Source organism: Bacillus rossius, chromosome 16, assembly GCF_032445375.1.
Source record: "Bacillus rossius redtenbacheri isolate Brsri chromosome 16, Brsri_v3, whole genome shotgun sequence".
NCBI classification, from domain to species: domain Eukaryota; kingdom Metazoa; phylum Arthropoda; class Insecta; order Phasmatodea; family Bacillidae; genus Bacillus; species Bacillus rossius.
This window is the reverse complement of record NC_086343.1, coordinates 275,992-292,176: the sequence shown is the minus strand read 5'-3', so window position 1 is coordinate 292,176 and position 16,185 is coordinate 275,992. Positions and strand designations below refer to the sequence as shown.

Genomic DNA, 16,185 nt, shown 5'->3' with positions numbered 1-16,185 from the left:
TTTTGAAGCGCTGTGGGATTACGAGCATTCTCACGAATCAAGGTTGTCGGCATACCCTACGTTTGTTCGAATTGCCCACCCGAGACGTCTCAATGTCGTGGTGCCGCGAGGCATGAAGTCAAGCATGGGAATCCTTTTCTCTACTTTTGGAGACACCCTAATAGAAAGTATATCACCTGGCTTGTATTCTATAAGTTTATATTTCTATACATTAACAGCCTTAGTCAAATTGGCATTTAAAAATATATAAATTTTTATTGTATTTATAATTTTTTACATACATTTTTTGGTGTTGTAATGCATAATATAAAACAGTGTTTTAATTTATTAATGGACATTATTATTACTATCAATACAGCAAGAATACTCTTCTTTAACTAAATCATTAGGTCTTGATCCTGAATTTTAAAGACAGATTTATGTTTTGGAGGAAAACATTACTGGTAATCCTCAGTTTAAATGAAAAAAAATATATAGATATATATATATATATTTTACTTAACACAGAAACTCGGTAACAAACAACACCCAACACAATACTATTGCTGCACATGCCTCAAACCTCGTACTAGCTGCAGTACACCCAAAGCTGTATACAGCCAACACTTTCAATATTGTCTATCCATTTCTGTTCCACTTTAACACTTGGGTGGCAACAATACGAGGTGTAATAAAAAATACTGTGAATAATTGTATTACAAAGTAATCAGCTTAAATGAATTTTGAACTAATCTTCTTGGTCTGCGATGCGCATCGATCCCAATGTTGAATCCGTGCCTGGAAGCTTTCTGGAAGGTTTTTCGGAAGGGCCTTCAGTTGCTCTGTCGTGGCCCGCCACAATGGAAAAAATGGTGTCAAAACGTTTTCTTATTAGTATTTCTTAATAGTTTTTGATTTTGTGAAGAGCCAGTAAATATCCAAAATTGGTTATACGTCACTTATTACCCCATTGTTACATCACCAATTCTGATACATATAATGGGTAATTGTTTCACATCACGTATACCTTGATCCATATAGCATGATCCTGTAGTACATGATGCTTGCTGTTTTAATTTAGTACGTAGAAAGCTCCTGGACATAAAAATATTGCAATACAATGAATGTTAGGAAGAAAAAAAAAGATTTTTAGTTGATCTGATAGATAATACAATCATAATTTATTGTTACATTACCATTTTTGTTATATTCATGTTCTATCGATGTACTAATTTAAGACAGCAAGCATCATGTACCACAGGATCAATCTATTCAGGATCATGCCATTAGGATTAAAACTTGAATATGTGATATGGAACTTTTACCCATATTATGTAAATTAAAATAACAGCTTGCATTATAGTTAAATTTTACCTATATTATCTTGAAAAAATATACCTTGCATTGACTTTTCTTATCTCAAATTTATAATCCTACACAGTTTTAGGAACACAATTTTTAAAAATAAACCATACAAATCTTGTCTCTTTATCCATCATTCTCTCTGATAGTCTACCATCTATTCTCTTCACACAATCACACAATTTCAAATGTTACACAATCAACTAACTCATTATCAACATTGATATAACAATTTACCAAGGCATCGAGTGTAGTGTGCAATTATTTGTGTGCAGAAAACAGGATACAAATTTACACCTGGCTTAGAAAATACATATGTACATGAAACATACTTTATAATGTACACTTTACATATTTTATAACTACATATGCTGCAGTCTGTCTAACAGAGCTCACTTTTAAATAGGAGTACACAAAGTACTAACACACAGCAAATATTATATGGTATGTACTATAGAGTGTATGACACAGGAAGAAGTAAACATGTAAACTTAATTACCAGTGTATGTTAAATAAAATATACTTAATTAATTGTTTATGTTGTTATGTTTCAAGTAATATTTACAAAAAACACAATATTTTTAAAACATATGAAACAAAGTAACCTTTAAACCCAAGATGAGGCAAACATCAAATCCCAGACCCACATCCAAAGGTACGCATAATTATTACATAGCATAATGGCATAGAGTAACAACTAAAAAATAATTGTAGATGACTAGACTCATGCTGGCAAATACTTTTCAGAATATTATGAATCTCTAATGGTTAAATAATTTTTTTTTGTTTGAAACTCAGATTTAATTGCTGAACAGTAACAATTCAACAAACATTAAAATAAAAAAAAATTAGAATAATTACCACTATATTAATTAGAAAATATCAACAAAACACAAAAACTTATACTACATGAAAATATTTATTTAATCAATATAGTGTAGTTATAAGATAGTATTTTATATGTATAGCAAATTGCGTAAAAGGACATACGTAAAGCATTTGTCATACTTTTGCATGCCCCGTAACCCCACAACTAAAGATCTGAAAAATAATGTCAGTTTTCTCAAAAAGTTAAGATTTTTTTTTATAATTATTTATATTATTTCTGCTTCAAGAAATTATTCTGTTAACAAGCTAAAATTTTATCTCTGGAACAGACATTTTGACAATGTCTGCGAAAATGTATAGTAGTCAATGATTTTTTGAAACATTATTTTAACTTTGCATACCAAAAATTGCTACTTTTTACTATATAATATATGCATGTAAAACAACACTCGTTAAAAAAAACATAATAGAAGATCAAACATTAATTCCGTTCCACACAGAATCTCATGAGATCCATCATGTGCCCCTGAAACAAAACTCTGCCAAACATTTTGGTAAAGCTGACAGTTTCAGAGTTAGTAAGGTGAAAAATTTTGAAAGTCCTGTTTAGTTTCTGTTTTGTTCCACTTGCTTGTACACTTCCAATTCAACACACTGTCTCTCAGCAATTACTTTCAGTAATTACTCTGGTATATGCATAAAAAGTATTTGCCTCATTAATGCGTGCAGTTAATATAGACCTAAAACGAAAACTTTAGTAAAGCCCTTAGATTTTCGTGTGGACAGATAAAAATAGCACATGTGAGTGCATGCTGATACTGGCACAAAATAAAAGAATGCTAACAGCTTCTAAAATTTAAACAAGGCAAATTACAAATTTAAAAATTATGAATCAACTAATACAAAAAACAACCTTATGCCAAAATTTTTATGTTATTTTTAAATGCCACCTAATAGTAATCTTGCTGTTAATACACTGTAAAAACACTTAGTACATTAAAAGAGGTGTGTGAGGGCCATTTTTCAATTTAAATATATGTTGATCACTTAAAATATTTTTAGTGCATTAAGAAAAATTTATAGCTACGTACCACTATGAATACTTGAGAAAGTGTTATCAGTACTTCCAGCATACCACACAATGAATAAGGAAAGGTGGTAACATCTAGCATGTTTACCAACTGCCACAACTTGTGAATAAAAGAGCAAAAATTTCAAAACCAAGAATGACTCATGTAATAGCAAGATTTGAAATGTAAACAACATTAAAATCATAACATATAGCTACAGTAGAACTCCGATTTTACATTACCACTTTTCACGTTTTCCCATTAAATGCACTATTTTATTTCGGTCCCATTTTAACATCATTTGACGCAATACAATAAATTCCCTCTGATTAAAAAGCGCCTACAATCTGCATCCTGCAATTTACGCTGTTTGTTTATTTTTCACCTACATGCATTCGTTATTCCAGTGTTTCTCACGTGCATCATACATATGAAGATAACACTTTCGTGATAAATACCAAATCCAACATGCTATTGGGAACAATAGTGCTGTAGCTCCTAGATTTTTCAATGTGCTCTTCTACTAAAAATGGTATATGCAAAGTGTATGGTATGTTAAGATCATAGAATATCAAAGTTTCTGAGTAAACAAGAATTTTTCATACATTTCCCATATTTAAAATATTCCTGCATTTTACAACCTTGAATAGTGTAAAATAGGGGTTCTACTGTTTTTAAAGAACCATATTTTCTAAATTCTTGAAAACAAGCTGTTGTGAAAATTCTGAAACAGTGCAGTAAAATCTTAGCACATTCCTTTTATTTTCCCTCCAAAGCTGTAGTTGCGTGACCTCTGACGCAGTTACTGCTGGGAGCGTAGAGTGGGGGGGAGGGGGTGTTAGCTACACAAACCACTGCTGACGGTTATAATGGATCAACGGATCCTGTTCCCAATAAAAAAATACAAGCAATGCAATCAATACCACTGGTATTATTTACAGTTCTGGACAATCACGTTGAATCTGGTTTTAAAAGCATTCTGCTATTAAAAATAAAAACTGAAAATATTCAGAACCTGTAATTTTTTAATGAATAATCCTTACGTCAAAGAAAATTAGTCTTCTATTCGTTTTTGATCTTCCCGAACTTCGCACATCCTTGGGTGTTAACAAAAAAACTTTTAATGTACATAATTTAATATCATATATTTTAAAGTTCAATTGATTTAATAAAAACTATACATTTTCATATAAAGTAGAATGCAGTGCTTACAAAGTCCAAGCCAGCAACTTGCACTAACTAGCTTGTAAAAAAATCAGTCTTTCATATTTTTTTAGCTACCATCCAAATGGAGAGCTTAGGCCTGAAAAAATAAGACCAAAAATTTTGTAGAAGTAAAAAAATTTAAAAATAATCGCGTACGTACATATCCATGTATGCATTCAACACATTAAAACTCTGTAAAACAGATCCCATGAATCTAATAGGTATGTTAGTTTAACTCTACTTCTGAATTTAAAAAAAACAATCAAATGTACAACTTTTACAGGGACTTAAAAGGAATTTGAAAACCAAGTAATCTGGCATCGGTATAACGCTCCTTATTGAAAATAGTGTATGAATGACATGACAAATGCACCACACCGAACCACGCAAGTCGACACACCGATACAGCCTCAGAGGGCCAGCGAAGGCTCAGATGTAGGTGGGGGAGTTCTTGAGGCTGGAGTCGCACGCCACGCAGGCGTCCCTGCCCTTGTCGTTGACGAGCGTGCACTTGGGACACTCCCGGCCCCCGCTCGCCAGCGGCCGCGTCTCGGCGCCCGTGCGCCGCGACTTGCCGCACATCTCGCACACGTCGCGCGCCCCGGCGTTCAGGAAGGTGCAGGCCTTGCACTCCCAAGGCTCCCCGTCGGGCCGCGGGCGCGCGGGCGTCGACGGCACGTTGTCGTACGTGCTGGCGCCGCTGTCGGGCCCCGGGGCCCCGAGCCTCAAGGCCGCGAGCGTGGGCCCCAGCACGTCGGGCCGCTCGCCCAGGTCCTTGCTGTAGCCCTGGCTCTCCAGGTCGCGGTACACGTAGTCCCAGCCGTCCTCCCTCGCGGGGGGCGGGTCCAGCTCCACCAGCCGGCCCACCGGCACGGCGGGGTACTGGCCGTTCGTCGCGGGCGCCGGGCACACGGGCAGGTAGCGCGTCTGTGCCGGCACGGCGGGGTACTGGCCGTTCGTCGCGGGCGCCGGGCACACGGGCAGGTAGCGCGTCTGTGCCGGCACGGCGTACGCGCCGTAGCAGTAGGCGAGCGGCGCCACGGGGCCGAACGGGTGGAACCGCGACGCCGCGCCGTACACGGCCAGCTGCTGCTGCTGGTACTGCCGCTGGTTGAACAGGAACAGCAGGCTGCGCGCGGCCGTCTGCGGGGAGCAGATGTGGTTCTCCCGGAACTCCAGGACGTCCAGCCAGCTGCAGCTGAACCGGCCCGACACCTCCTCCCAGATGCTCTTCAGCACCTGCGCGGTAGCACCACATCTACGTCTCAAGAAACATGCGTCTACACGTCTCTGACACCACATCGACGTCTCAAGAAACATGCGTCTACACGTCTCCGACACCACATTTACGTCTCAACAAACATGCACGAGTGCTTCTATCACTGGAAACATTCCAAAAATTACGCTAGTAAAAACCTGCTTAAATTAAACTTGACGAACATTTCAATTTGATGCAGATGCATCTTCATACTATTTGGATTTGTGCCGATGTAATATCGGAACCGGAATTCGAAGTACTGGTAGGTATGCAATGAATTTTGGAATTGATCGGATCAACCGTATTCGCTCAAAACTATTGTCAGGCCTTCGCACAAAATATTTATACTTTCAATTATTTTAAAATTTCATGTAACCTTATTCTGGCCATCTGCACAATTGTTGTTCCCTTGTCATTGAATGAGGTGAATCTACATTTCACTAACAGGCAGGTATGGGTGAATAAGAAATGCTTCCAAGAATAAACAGGATTTGTACAGGGATTTTATGTGGTCCTTACACTAGACACACTGAATAAGAATTATTACTGATAAGATGATTTTGACTTTAAACTTGTGAAAATAGATTAAAAATACAATCCTGCCTCTACCTACTTTCCTCACAAAATTAACATTATTTTGAACATAATTTTATAATCAGTACTGCAGAAATATACTATTTTTCTTTTATCTTTTGCCATTCATTTTGTTTTAAGTTTTAACTGTTTGGATATCCACGTGTTTTAAGTTTTAACTGTTTGGATATCCACGTGTTAACCATTTATCTGCCATCCCAATAATTTGTTTTTGTATTTGTGTTGTGTGTATATATGTGTTTGTCACACACACACACACACACACACATATACATACATATATGCCTAGCATAAAACATTTCAACACGTACAAAGCCATATTACAAATAAATAAATAAACCACCTACATGTTGTATCAATTATTTACATACTTCATTTTCACAAGCATAAATTTTAAGTTCAGGGTAGAGTGCAAATAGTACTATTTTGCACCCTAAAACCAAGTTAAAATACAGCAGCATCCGGACGATACCAATACAGGGTAGTTTCAACAACCACTGGGAAAGATGAAATGTGTGAACCCACCTGGCACTCGACGAACGCCACGAGAGCGTCGCGCGACACGGCCGACACGCGGTCAGGGTCGATGGGACCCTCCAGCACCATGGTGGTCGCCGAGGAGGGCTTGTAGCCCATCGCCAGGAGCATGCGCTCCGCCCCCACCAGGCTGCTGTCCACCTCGTGCTTGTAGAAGCCGCAGTACATCTGGAGCAGCACAGACGCAGCAGTAGCACACACTCTAACACAGCACAACACAGCAGTAGCACAAACTCTAACACAGCACAACACAGCAGTAGCACTCACTCTAACACAGCACAACACAACAGTAGCACTTACTCTAACACAGCAGTAGCACTCACTCTAACACAGCACAACACAGCAGTAGCACACACTCTAACACAGCAGTAGCACTCACTCTAACACAGCACAACACAGCAGTAGCACACACTCTAACACAGCACAACACAGCAGTAGCACACACTCTAGCAGTAGCACACACTCTAACACAACACAGACACAAAATTAGCATACACACTAATACAGCACAGACCCAAGTACCATACACACTAACACAGCACAGACCCTCAATTAGCATACACACTAACACAGCACAGACTCAAAAGTAGCATAAACTAACACAGCACAACACACCAGTAGCACATACACTAACACAATACAGACACAACAGTATAATATGCACTAACACAGCACAGACACACAAGTAGCATACACAATAACTCAGCACAGATACACAAGTAGCATACACACCAATTCAGCATTGTTAAGGATATTACAACTATGTCTTACAGACAATGTTTATATTTGGTTTCAAGTCCTTATTTTATGATAAAATAATTTGCAATTATTAGGGGCCGGAAAAATTCGCAATTTGCGATAGATGCGATTTTTTTGCGAATTTTGAGGTTAGATGCGATTTTTTACTAATTGTTGTTATAAATGCTATATTTGCGAAATCGCGGTAAAATTACCATTATCGGGCGAAAAACCACTATAGAATGCAACAAAATGGCTTGAACACACATTCCTCAAAGTATTGTTTTTGAAAATAACCACCATAACACAATTACAGTAAACAATAGCTTCTGACAAGGCTTGTTGAAGGAATAAAATCCGAATCCTAACCTTAACTTAGAAAACATTCCTTAACCAAATATCACGCCTGATAGTATAGAATAAGTAATTTTGTAAATTTAGTGTTTACGATTTACTCAAGTTACCGTTGAATGTTTAGAAAAGAATGTTCACACTACTTATCGACGCAGTTATTTTGTTTTGATAGATCACGCCACGTTCGCCATTGCATCGTGTGTTGCCTGTTCATGAAGAGTATCCAACCTAACAAAACAAATTTCCCGGGAAGCGCTTCACGGAAACCAACAAAACTAGAAAATATCTAGGTATTATTATTATTATTATTACTTAACCTGCAATTGGGCTTTCACCCGGTGGCAAGAACTCCCACTCACTCCCCTCTCCCCCCCCCCTCCATCAGCTTTCTCCTCAGCTCCCTCCCATCCCTGACCTCCACCATTTCCTCCCCCAGCCCATTCCACTCCCTCCCCGTCCTCACCAGGAAGGTGTTCCGCCCTCTCTCTGTCCGCCTCCACACCCTCTGGAGCTTACATCTGTGGTCTCTTCGTCCTCTGTACTCCCCTCTATGTACTTTGCTTCCCAATTGCCCCCATCCCCCTTCCCCCTTCAGCACCTTGAACATCCTGACCAACCTTTCCACTCTTCTTCTCCTCTGTAACGTTTCCCACCCCAACTCCTTAATCATTTCCGTTGGGCTATGCAGTTTCCCATCCTGCCCCTCCCTCCTTCTCCACATTCCCATCACCCACCTAGCCGCTCTGCGCTGCACCCCTTCCAGCTCCTTCACCTCAGTCACCAGGTAGGGGTCCCAGACCGCCGCCGCATACTCCAACATTGGCCTGACCAATGTGGAGTATGCCTTCTCCTTTGTCCTCCTCCCAGCTCCCTGCAGGGTCCTACCAAGCAACCCCAGCGCCTGCCTTCCCCTCCTGACCACCCCCTCTATGTGCTCCGCCCATCCTAGGTCATTTTTCAGTGTCACCCCCAGGTACTTATATCCTGCTGCCTCTCTTATCTCCTGCCCCTTCCAGTAATATACATTTCGTGTGACTTTCCTCCTCTTTGTAAATCTGACAACTTTTGTCTTACCAACATTCAAGGACATTCCATTTTTCTCCGTCCATTGCTCCAACCTTATCAAGTCCTCTGTTAAACATCCCCCTTCCCCCGTTGACGGGATCGTAGTGAACTTGCAAAGATAAAAATGAAAATATTTTAAATGCTCAAAACTACTACAAATATTTTAGTACGCGGTTTTTTATACATTTGTTGATAATCACTTTAGTTTTCAAATTTTTTTTCTGATCAATATTTTACATAGAGACAAAACATACATTTTGTGGTGCACGTTTAGCGTACTGAAGTTGGCCAACTTGAATTGTCTGTTTGTTTTCATTTGAAATTACTAGTGCTCAAACGTTTGTTTACAAATACCGTTTAATGATTTTGGTTTGTGTTAAAATTCGTCATAATGGGTATAAACACTATTACAACTTCTTGTATTGTTATGTAACTTTAATATCTTAAGCAAATTTCTCAAAAATAGATGCTAATTTCTGGAAAATAGATGCTAATTTTCAACATCATAAATGCTAATTTTGTAATAAATAGATGCTAATTTTTCCAGGCCCTAGCAATTATTTATTTTTAACCATACACTGGACATTCAGGCCTCTCTAATAAATATATCTAGCTGACAAAACCAACCCCCTTAATTCTGTAGTCTTTCAGATTCTATTATTGTAATTTTACTTTCGTCATTCATGCAAGATGCGACCTTTCCTATCCACATAAACGTAACAACTAAACAATGTTTAGTAAAAGGGTATGTGTTTTTAAGGACCCCACCCACCTGGGCACATACATGGTGTGCAAAAGTACAAAAAAAAAGTGATTTAAAATCTGCTCATGAGATCGGATGTACTAAAAGTTTTCAAGAAAACACTGAAGGCGGACAAGACGTTTGAGCTGAGATGCCTTGCCTTCCCCAATGAAGGCATGGAATTCTCTGTTGTCCTATCCATTCAACTTTTAACATCGGCTGACTTTGACATGTTTTCCGTGTGCTTGCTTGTTTATTTATATTTTGATCAGTCATCGAGGTTTCTCTACGACACACGGTGTGACCAGCAATGATCCACTGCAAGAGACGCTCAAAGAAGGTGGCAATGCGGAGGGCGCCCTGCACCTTGAGCTCGCGGTACTCCTTGCGCCACGGCTGGGCCATGAGGTTGGCAGCGTAGGCCCCGATGGCGTTCCACGCGGAGGCCGCGCGGTAGCCGCTGAAGTCCTCTCGCGCCGTGGCGGAGGTGCGCAGCACGTCTGCCGTCTCGGTGAAGCTGAACTTCTGGCTGTGCGGCACCATGCACAGGAACTCCTCGATGCAGCCTGCGACAGTCGGTCACTCGCGCACCGCCAAGGCACTCATCATCAAACACTGACTTCCCCAGGTTTACCCTAGATTTCCCAGTCAGTTTCTGAATCAAATAGTAGTAGTTAACACAATCCCAACTGTTTTTTAAACCATAATCATTATATTTTTATGTCTTCTGTAGTCCGGAGCATACAAAGAATTTAATTTTGGGGGAGGACAGAATCACTTTGCCCGCTATTTGCTTTAAAATTCATTCCTTTTTGTTGGTGGAAAAGTTTTTTTTATTGTTTATTTTTATGAGATTTTGTAAGAAAGGAGATATATCCCCCTATCCCTCCCCTTGCACATGCCCTTGTCTGTAGATAATATTTTTAATTCATTCATTACAAAAGCCCTTATAATCCAAAAGACTGTAGGCCTAGGTACTTCAGTTTAAAATCTAAGTGATAATCTTTACCTGACAGTTAACATATTCGAGGCTTTCCCTGAACACTTTCCAATTCCTTGCAGCAAATCTGGTCCGGAGCACTCGGATTCGGACTCAGTGCTCGTACACATGGTTATTTCGAGGGTTGAGAACGGACCCTGCAATTCTTGCAACATGAGCCGACACATGGGCATAATATGTTCATAATAACAGTATGCACACAAATGAAGTGTGCATTCACAGGTTTTTAGAAATTCTTTTTAATCTGTCACTTCAACACGCCTCTCACAACACATGAGGCGAAACATGTCCTAGTTAACAAACCTAAATATAATTTAATAACCCTACAATCATTGGTTTTATGCATTAACAACTACGTTACAGTCATGAAACACGTTTGGTGCTAGAATGGCATTAGAGGTATTCAGCAATAGAAGCATGCAGTCGGAACTACCAACACGAATGCAAGCTCGTGGCCCGCGGCGAGTGTAATATTTACACGAGGTGGAAACACGGAAGAAGGGGGAGGGGGATACAGAAACCAAGTGGGCCTTGAAGAAACACCAAACGGCGTACTTGCTCTCACCTAAAGGTGGGGAGTAAACATCGCAGCTATCGGTAGTAGCCTACTCTCGCCCACTCTCGCCCCATTGTTTTCTGCGTCGCGGGCTCAAGGCTCACCCTCCAGCTTGCTCCGCTGCTGGATCTTCTCGAGGCTCTCGCCCGTGTGCAGGTAGCCGAGGTGCAGCTTGTCGATCTGCCGGGACAGCTCGTCCAGTCGGTTGCACATCAGCAGGTCCGCCATCTCCTGCCGCGGCATCCGGCCCCCTCGCTGGGTCGCACCGGTCGCACCTCCGAGTCCTCGAACATAGCAAACATCCGGCATTGGCTTTCAATGTCCATAACATTCCCGTTGATGGCCCGATTGTAACAAAGAAGGCAGAAGAAATCAGGCTGAAACTAAACGTAGAATTCAATCCTTCAGTGGCGTAGCCAGGATTTGTGTATGGGGGGGTGTTAAGAAACATGTCGCCCCCCCCCCTACCCCCCGGTATTAAAGCGAGGGGTCCAGGGGTCCTCCCCCGGGAAAATTTGGATTTTAAGGTGTAAAATAGTGCTATTTTAGCAGTTTTCAATACTTAAATTTAAATATTGTAATAGTAAAATTTTTATTAATTTTAATATGAAATTTGTTTGAGTGATGAATAATAAATTAATTAAAGATTTAATGCTAAGGGGGGGGGGGGGGGGGGGTTAACCCCTAAAACTACCCCCTGGCTACGCCCCTGCACTCCTACCAATTACTCGATAGACAGGTTCAAGAAACAAGGAATATTCATTGTTTAGTATAAAATTTACGCTTGTTAAAGAAATCACATGTTGGTTAAAGACCATGGTACGTTATCTAAATTTGAAAATCCTCAATTTCTTTTCAGTGACTTTTCCTTTCAGGATGCTCAGTGGAAATATCACTGTGATCCGGTCATGGAACCCACCTACATACCGTGCAAAAATCCAATGTTTTACAATGACCCATTATTTTTCAATGATCAATGTTAGATTTACAATGGTAGCAAACTAAGAACTTGAAGCTTGTGTCATGTTGTTTGTATTATTTTATAGTTGTTGCTTCAATTATATTCAATATGCGAAAAACATTTCTACTGAGCATAAAATACTTAACAAAACATTACACAATCTAAAAATGTTCTCTCTCATCTTTATTTTGTCAGTTGCTTTAAAGTGTCCTCTAATTGTATATTTCTCCCATGGTAACCCTAGTTAAAAATAGCTATGCAGAAACAACTATGGTGAAAATCTGACAACTCATTTTACTGTGTAGTATTAAAATGCTAATTAGTTTAGTTGCAGGTTATCCCTGTTTTTTTTTTTATCATTTACCTACTAAAATCAAGGCATAAAACAGCAGGCAGATGGGCTTACCCTCACCTAATGCAACAGGAAGCAGAGTTAAATTTGTGAAAAAAATGTAAGTATTAAAAATTTCCAGTCTTTTTAAAAATATTACACGATCATCATACAAATGATGAATGACATTGAAATCAGGGTCATTAGGGAATATGAGCAGTAATATGAGGCTGGAGCAGACTGGGAAAGCAGGAGCACCCCAAGAAAACCCACCATCTCACTGCAAAATCCATCACCTTTCCAACTTACAAATAATTCGGTAAAGGTTTTGCATCACATATCAAAATATATCCCTTGATCCAAATGGCAAGATCTTGACTACATTGATCCTGTCGTACATGATGCTTGTGGTTTTAATTTAGTACATCCAAAGATACTGTATAGGTAGGTATAACAAAAATTTTGATGTAACAATGAATTATGATAGCATTGTTAAATAAAAATACGAAAATGAATTTTTTTCACTTCCTAACAGTGTTTGTATTGTAATATTGTAATATTTTTATGTCCAGAATCTTTAGACGTACTAAATTAAAACAGCAAGCATCACACACCACTCACCACGATCAATCATACAGGATCAATCATACAGGATCAATCATACAGGATCATGCCATCAGGATCAAATATTCCCAATAATCCGTTTTTACCCCACCGTAAATCGAACTCGGATCACGGATGGTGAGGTGTGAGTGATTAGACCACTCGACCATAATAGCCTAATACGAAAAAAAAAATGTAATTATTTACCTAAGGCTTGTATTTCAAACGATAATTTTCTTCCTTGTAATTTAACCAATTAAACACTCCCGTGATCCTGCACCATTAAATTTTTCGATCGCAACTCTAACCTTAAAATACCGACCTAGGATTATTTTTATAAATCAGTGCTACCAATTACCAAAACACGACAAGCTAATAACAAAAATAAAACAAGCAAATAATTTCCGTAGATGTTATAACAAATAGAAGGCGCACCTTACCACTCAACTCTTCTCAATCAGTAATAAAAATAATCAAAGCCCTAATTTTTGCAATCTTGCATGTACGCAGTTACAGGAAGTTTGAACCACATGGTATCTCCTTAAATAACTTCTCTTTATTTCCTTCTAAATCCTCACAATTTTTTAACCATGAAGTTAATAACTGTCAGGATATGGCATGCTGTGATGTACTTGGTCTATTTTTTTGCCTCGCCTTCACTACATTGTTTCATCCAAAACATTGCTAAAATGGTGCTTGACGATGTCTGATGATAAAAAAGTATAAATTAGAATCTCTATCAATAATTACAGTCAATTAATAAAAACCTTTAAAACTGTATCTACAATGCAATGTTTTGGGCATCTACCTAAAATTGCGCATACGGAGGGATAAGACTTCACCCGTTTTATGTATTTAGACTATTCGGTTTGAGTGGAATATTTAGGTAGATTAAGTTGGTGGCTATGGTGTGTATATGTGGCAATGTGGTGAATGACTTGTGTGTTGTGTACGTCTGGGGCTGCACGGAAAATGGATACGGTGTTAATGGTCACCACGATAAATAAATAAAGACCATCTTGTGCGTGGTTAGGTGTAGAACACAACAACACGGATACCATGTAATCATGCAGACGTGACCACCCCTGCTTTTAACTTGATGGGGGCTGGTCTCCACAGAGGGTACATTGCTCAGTGGTCAGTGCTATTCTAGTTATCCCGGCATCAGCTCGCAGATATTTTTCCCCTCAGGATAGCTGGGTGTGGGCCGTTCGGCCCCTGTGACCACTGAACATATAACCACGCTGGGGAGTCTCTAATAGCAAGAAGCTGGCCGTTATACCACGTTTGTTCATTTGTTCGGGCCCATGGACACGCCTCTATGCATGCCTCCCGCACACACACATATAGGACAATAAAAGTAAGAGGGCATTCGTACAGGATTACTTATAGTTCAGAGGCACTACAGTTAATTCTTTTATTCCAACATAGGGCACTAAGATGTACTGACTCCGACTGACAATGCTCCTCTATGTCGCATAGACCGCTATGCCTCATCAACGTCTTGCAAAGGCATGTGCACCAAACGTGCTCGTGCGCGCAGCAAAGTGTAGTTCGTGCGACGAGGCGAACGCCAGGCAACGAGTGCTACGTCGGCGGAAGGATCCGGTCGGGTGTGGCATATCCCTCCGCCGCACTACAACAAATTAATTTATGTATGTTTTTCCACAGGTTTTTATTAGACATTATTTTCATCAATTAATATTTTAGTCCTTTCAAAATCATGTTTCACTGTGCGTCTTGTCCCGAACCTGGCCGGTATAGTTTCCCACGAAATTCACACGTTTCCGCGGGATGGCTGGCGGGGGGAAGGGGGGTCGCGCGCGGCGAGACACGCTGTGTCCTTCAGGAACTCGGAGAGGCCGGCAGCCTGCGCGTAACGCAGAACCATCAACCTTGGTTTTCATCGACATGTAGTTTCAATAGTATAATCTCTTCTTAATCTTTTACGTACAGTTCCGTGGTCGGCCTCAATTTACCATGAGGTATTTCACTTAATTAAATCAGTGCTCCAAGATGAGTGTTCAATGTATTACGTAAGTACTGTGGGGAGTCTACGAGACTTTACGTCGGCGCTTCACGCCCCAACTAGGCTTACCGGCTAATTAGTTTTGGCCCGCACAGGGCAGCCAGAAGGCGACACGTGCCACCAAACGTACTAACGAATCAGTCTCTGGGACACATCTAAGAATCACGTAAAGTCGCTGGAGACACGGGCCTACGTGCCACTAGCCCAGTATAATAAGTGTTGTGTAATAGTGAAGTGTTTGTTCGTCGTCAAAGTATAATTTGACATGTTAGAGTTTAATTGTAACCGCCGCACGGTATCGTGCCACCAAATGTACTAACGAATCAGTCCCTGGGACACATCTAGGAATCATGTAGAGTCGCTGGAGACACGGGCCTACGTGCCGATATCCCAGAATAATAAGTATCGTGTAATAGTGAATTGTTTTGTTCGTCAAGGTATAATTTGTCATGTTAGAGTTTATTTTGTAACTGCCGCATCATGTGTAAAAGTACGTCCTTCACGTGCATTAAAATCGTGAGCCGCCACTGAGGAAGTGGGCTGCGCGTGTGACTAGTCGATTTGGGACAACTGTTACGGCCAGAACGGGCAGCATTATGTATAGGGCTGTGCCGTAATAAATTCATCAAATATCCTCCAGAAACTTTGTGTTCTTCTTCAGGCGTCCCGAGTGGCCATAACAGCTCGGGGGGCCCTACTGCGTTAATCCCTACCTCTAGCCACAAGGCCGAACCCTCCCTGAGATCTCGAACCCAAACAAAAATCACGTAAAAATCATAGGAGGTAGCGGGGACAGCGTCAGTACTTTATCAAAAACAGTAACAAATAATGTAGAGAACAAACAGTATAACTTTAATAAAAAGGAATGGCAGATATCTCGCTCTGGCGGTGGCCCGGACGTAGCAGAAGTGATCACGAACACAGCTGTGGTGTGTTAAGGACAGGGCCGCGATCTGGGTTTTGATACTGCAC

The 16,185-nt window shown here is 40.3% G+C and overlaps 1 protein-coding gene across 1 annotated transcript; it reads right to left on the bottom strand.

Annotated features, from left to right (window-relative positions):
• Nucleotides 1–472: 472 nt before the first annotated feature.
• LOC134540222 (protein tamozhennic) lies at nt 473–14,932 on the bottom strand. The gene is made up of 5 exons (XM_063382837.1): nt 13,392–14,932; nt 11,394–11,573; nt 10,100–10,299; nt 6,823–7,002; nt 473–5,684 (listed from the first exon to the last, which is right to left on the bottom strand). Exons 2-5 carry the CDS (start codon nt 11,530–11,532, stop codon nt 4,875–4,877), a joined length of 1,329 nt encoding a protein of 442 aa, XP_063238907.1. The 5' UTR covers nt 11,533–11,573; nt 13,392–14,932; the 3' UTR covers nt 473–4,874.
• Nucleotides 14,933–16,185: the final 1,253 nt, after the last annotated feature.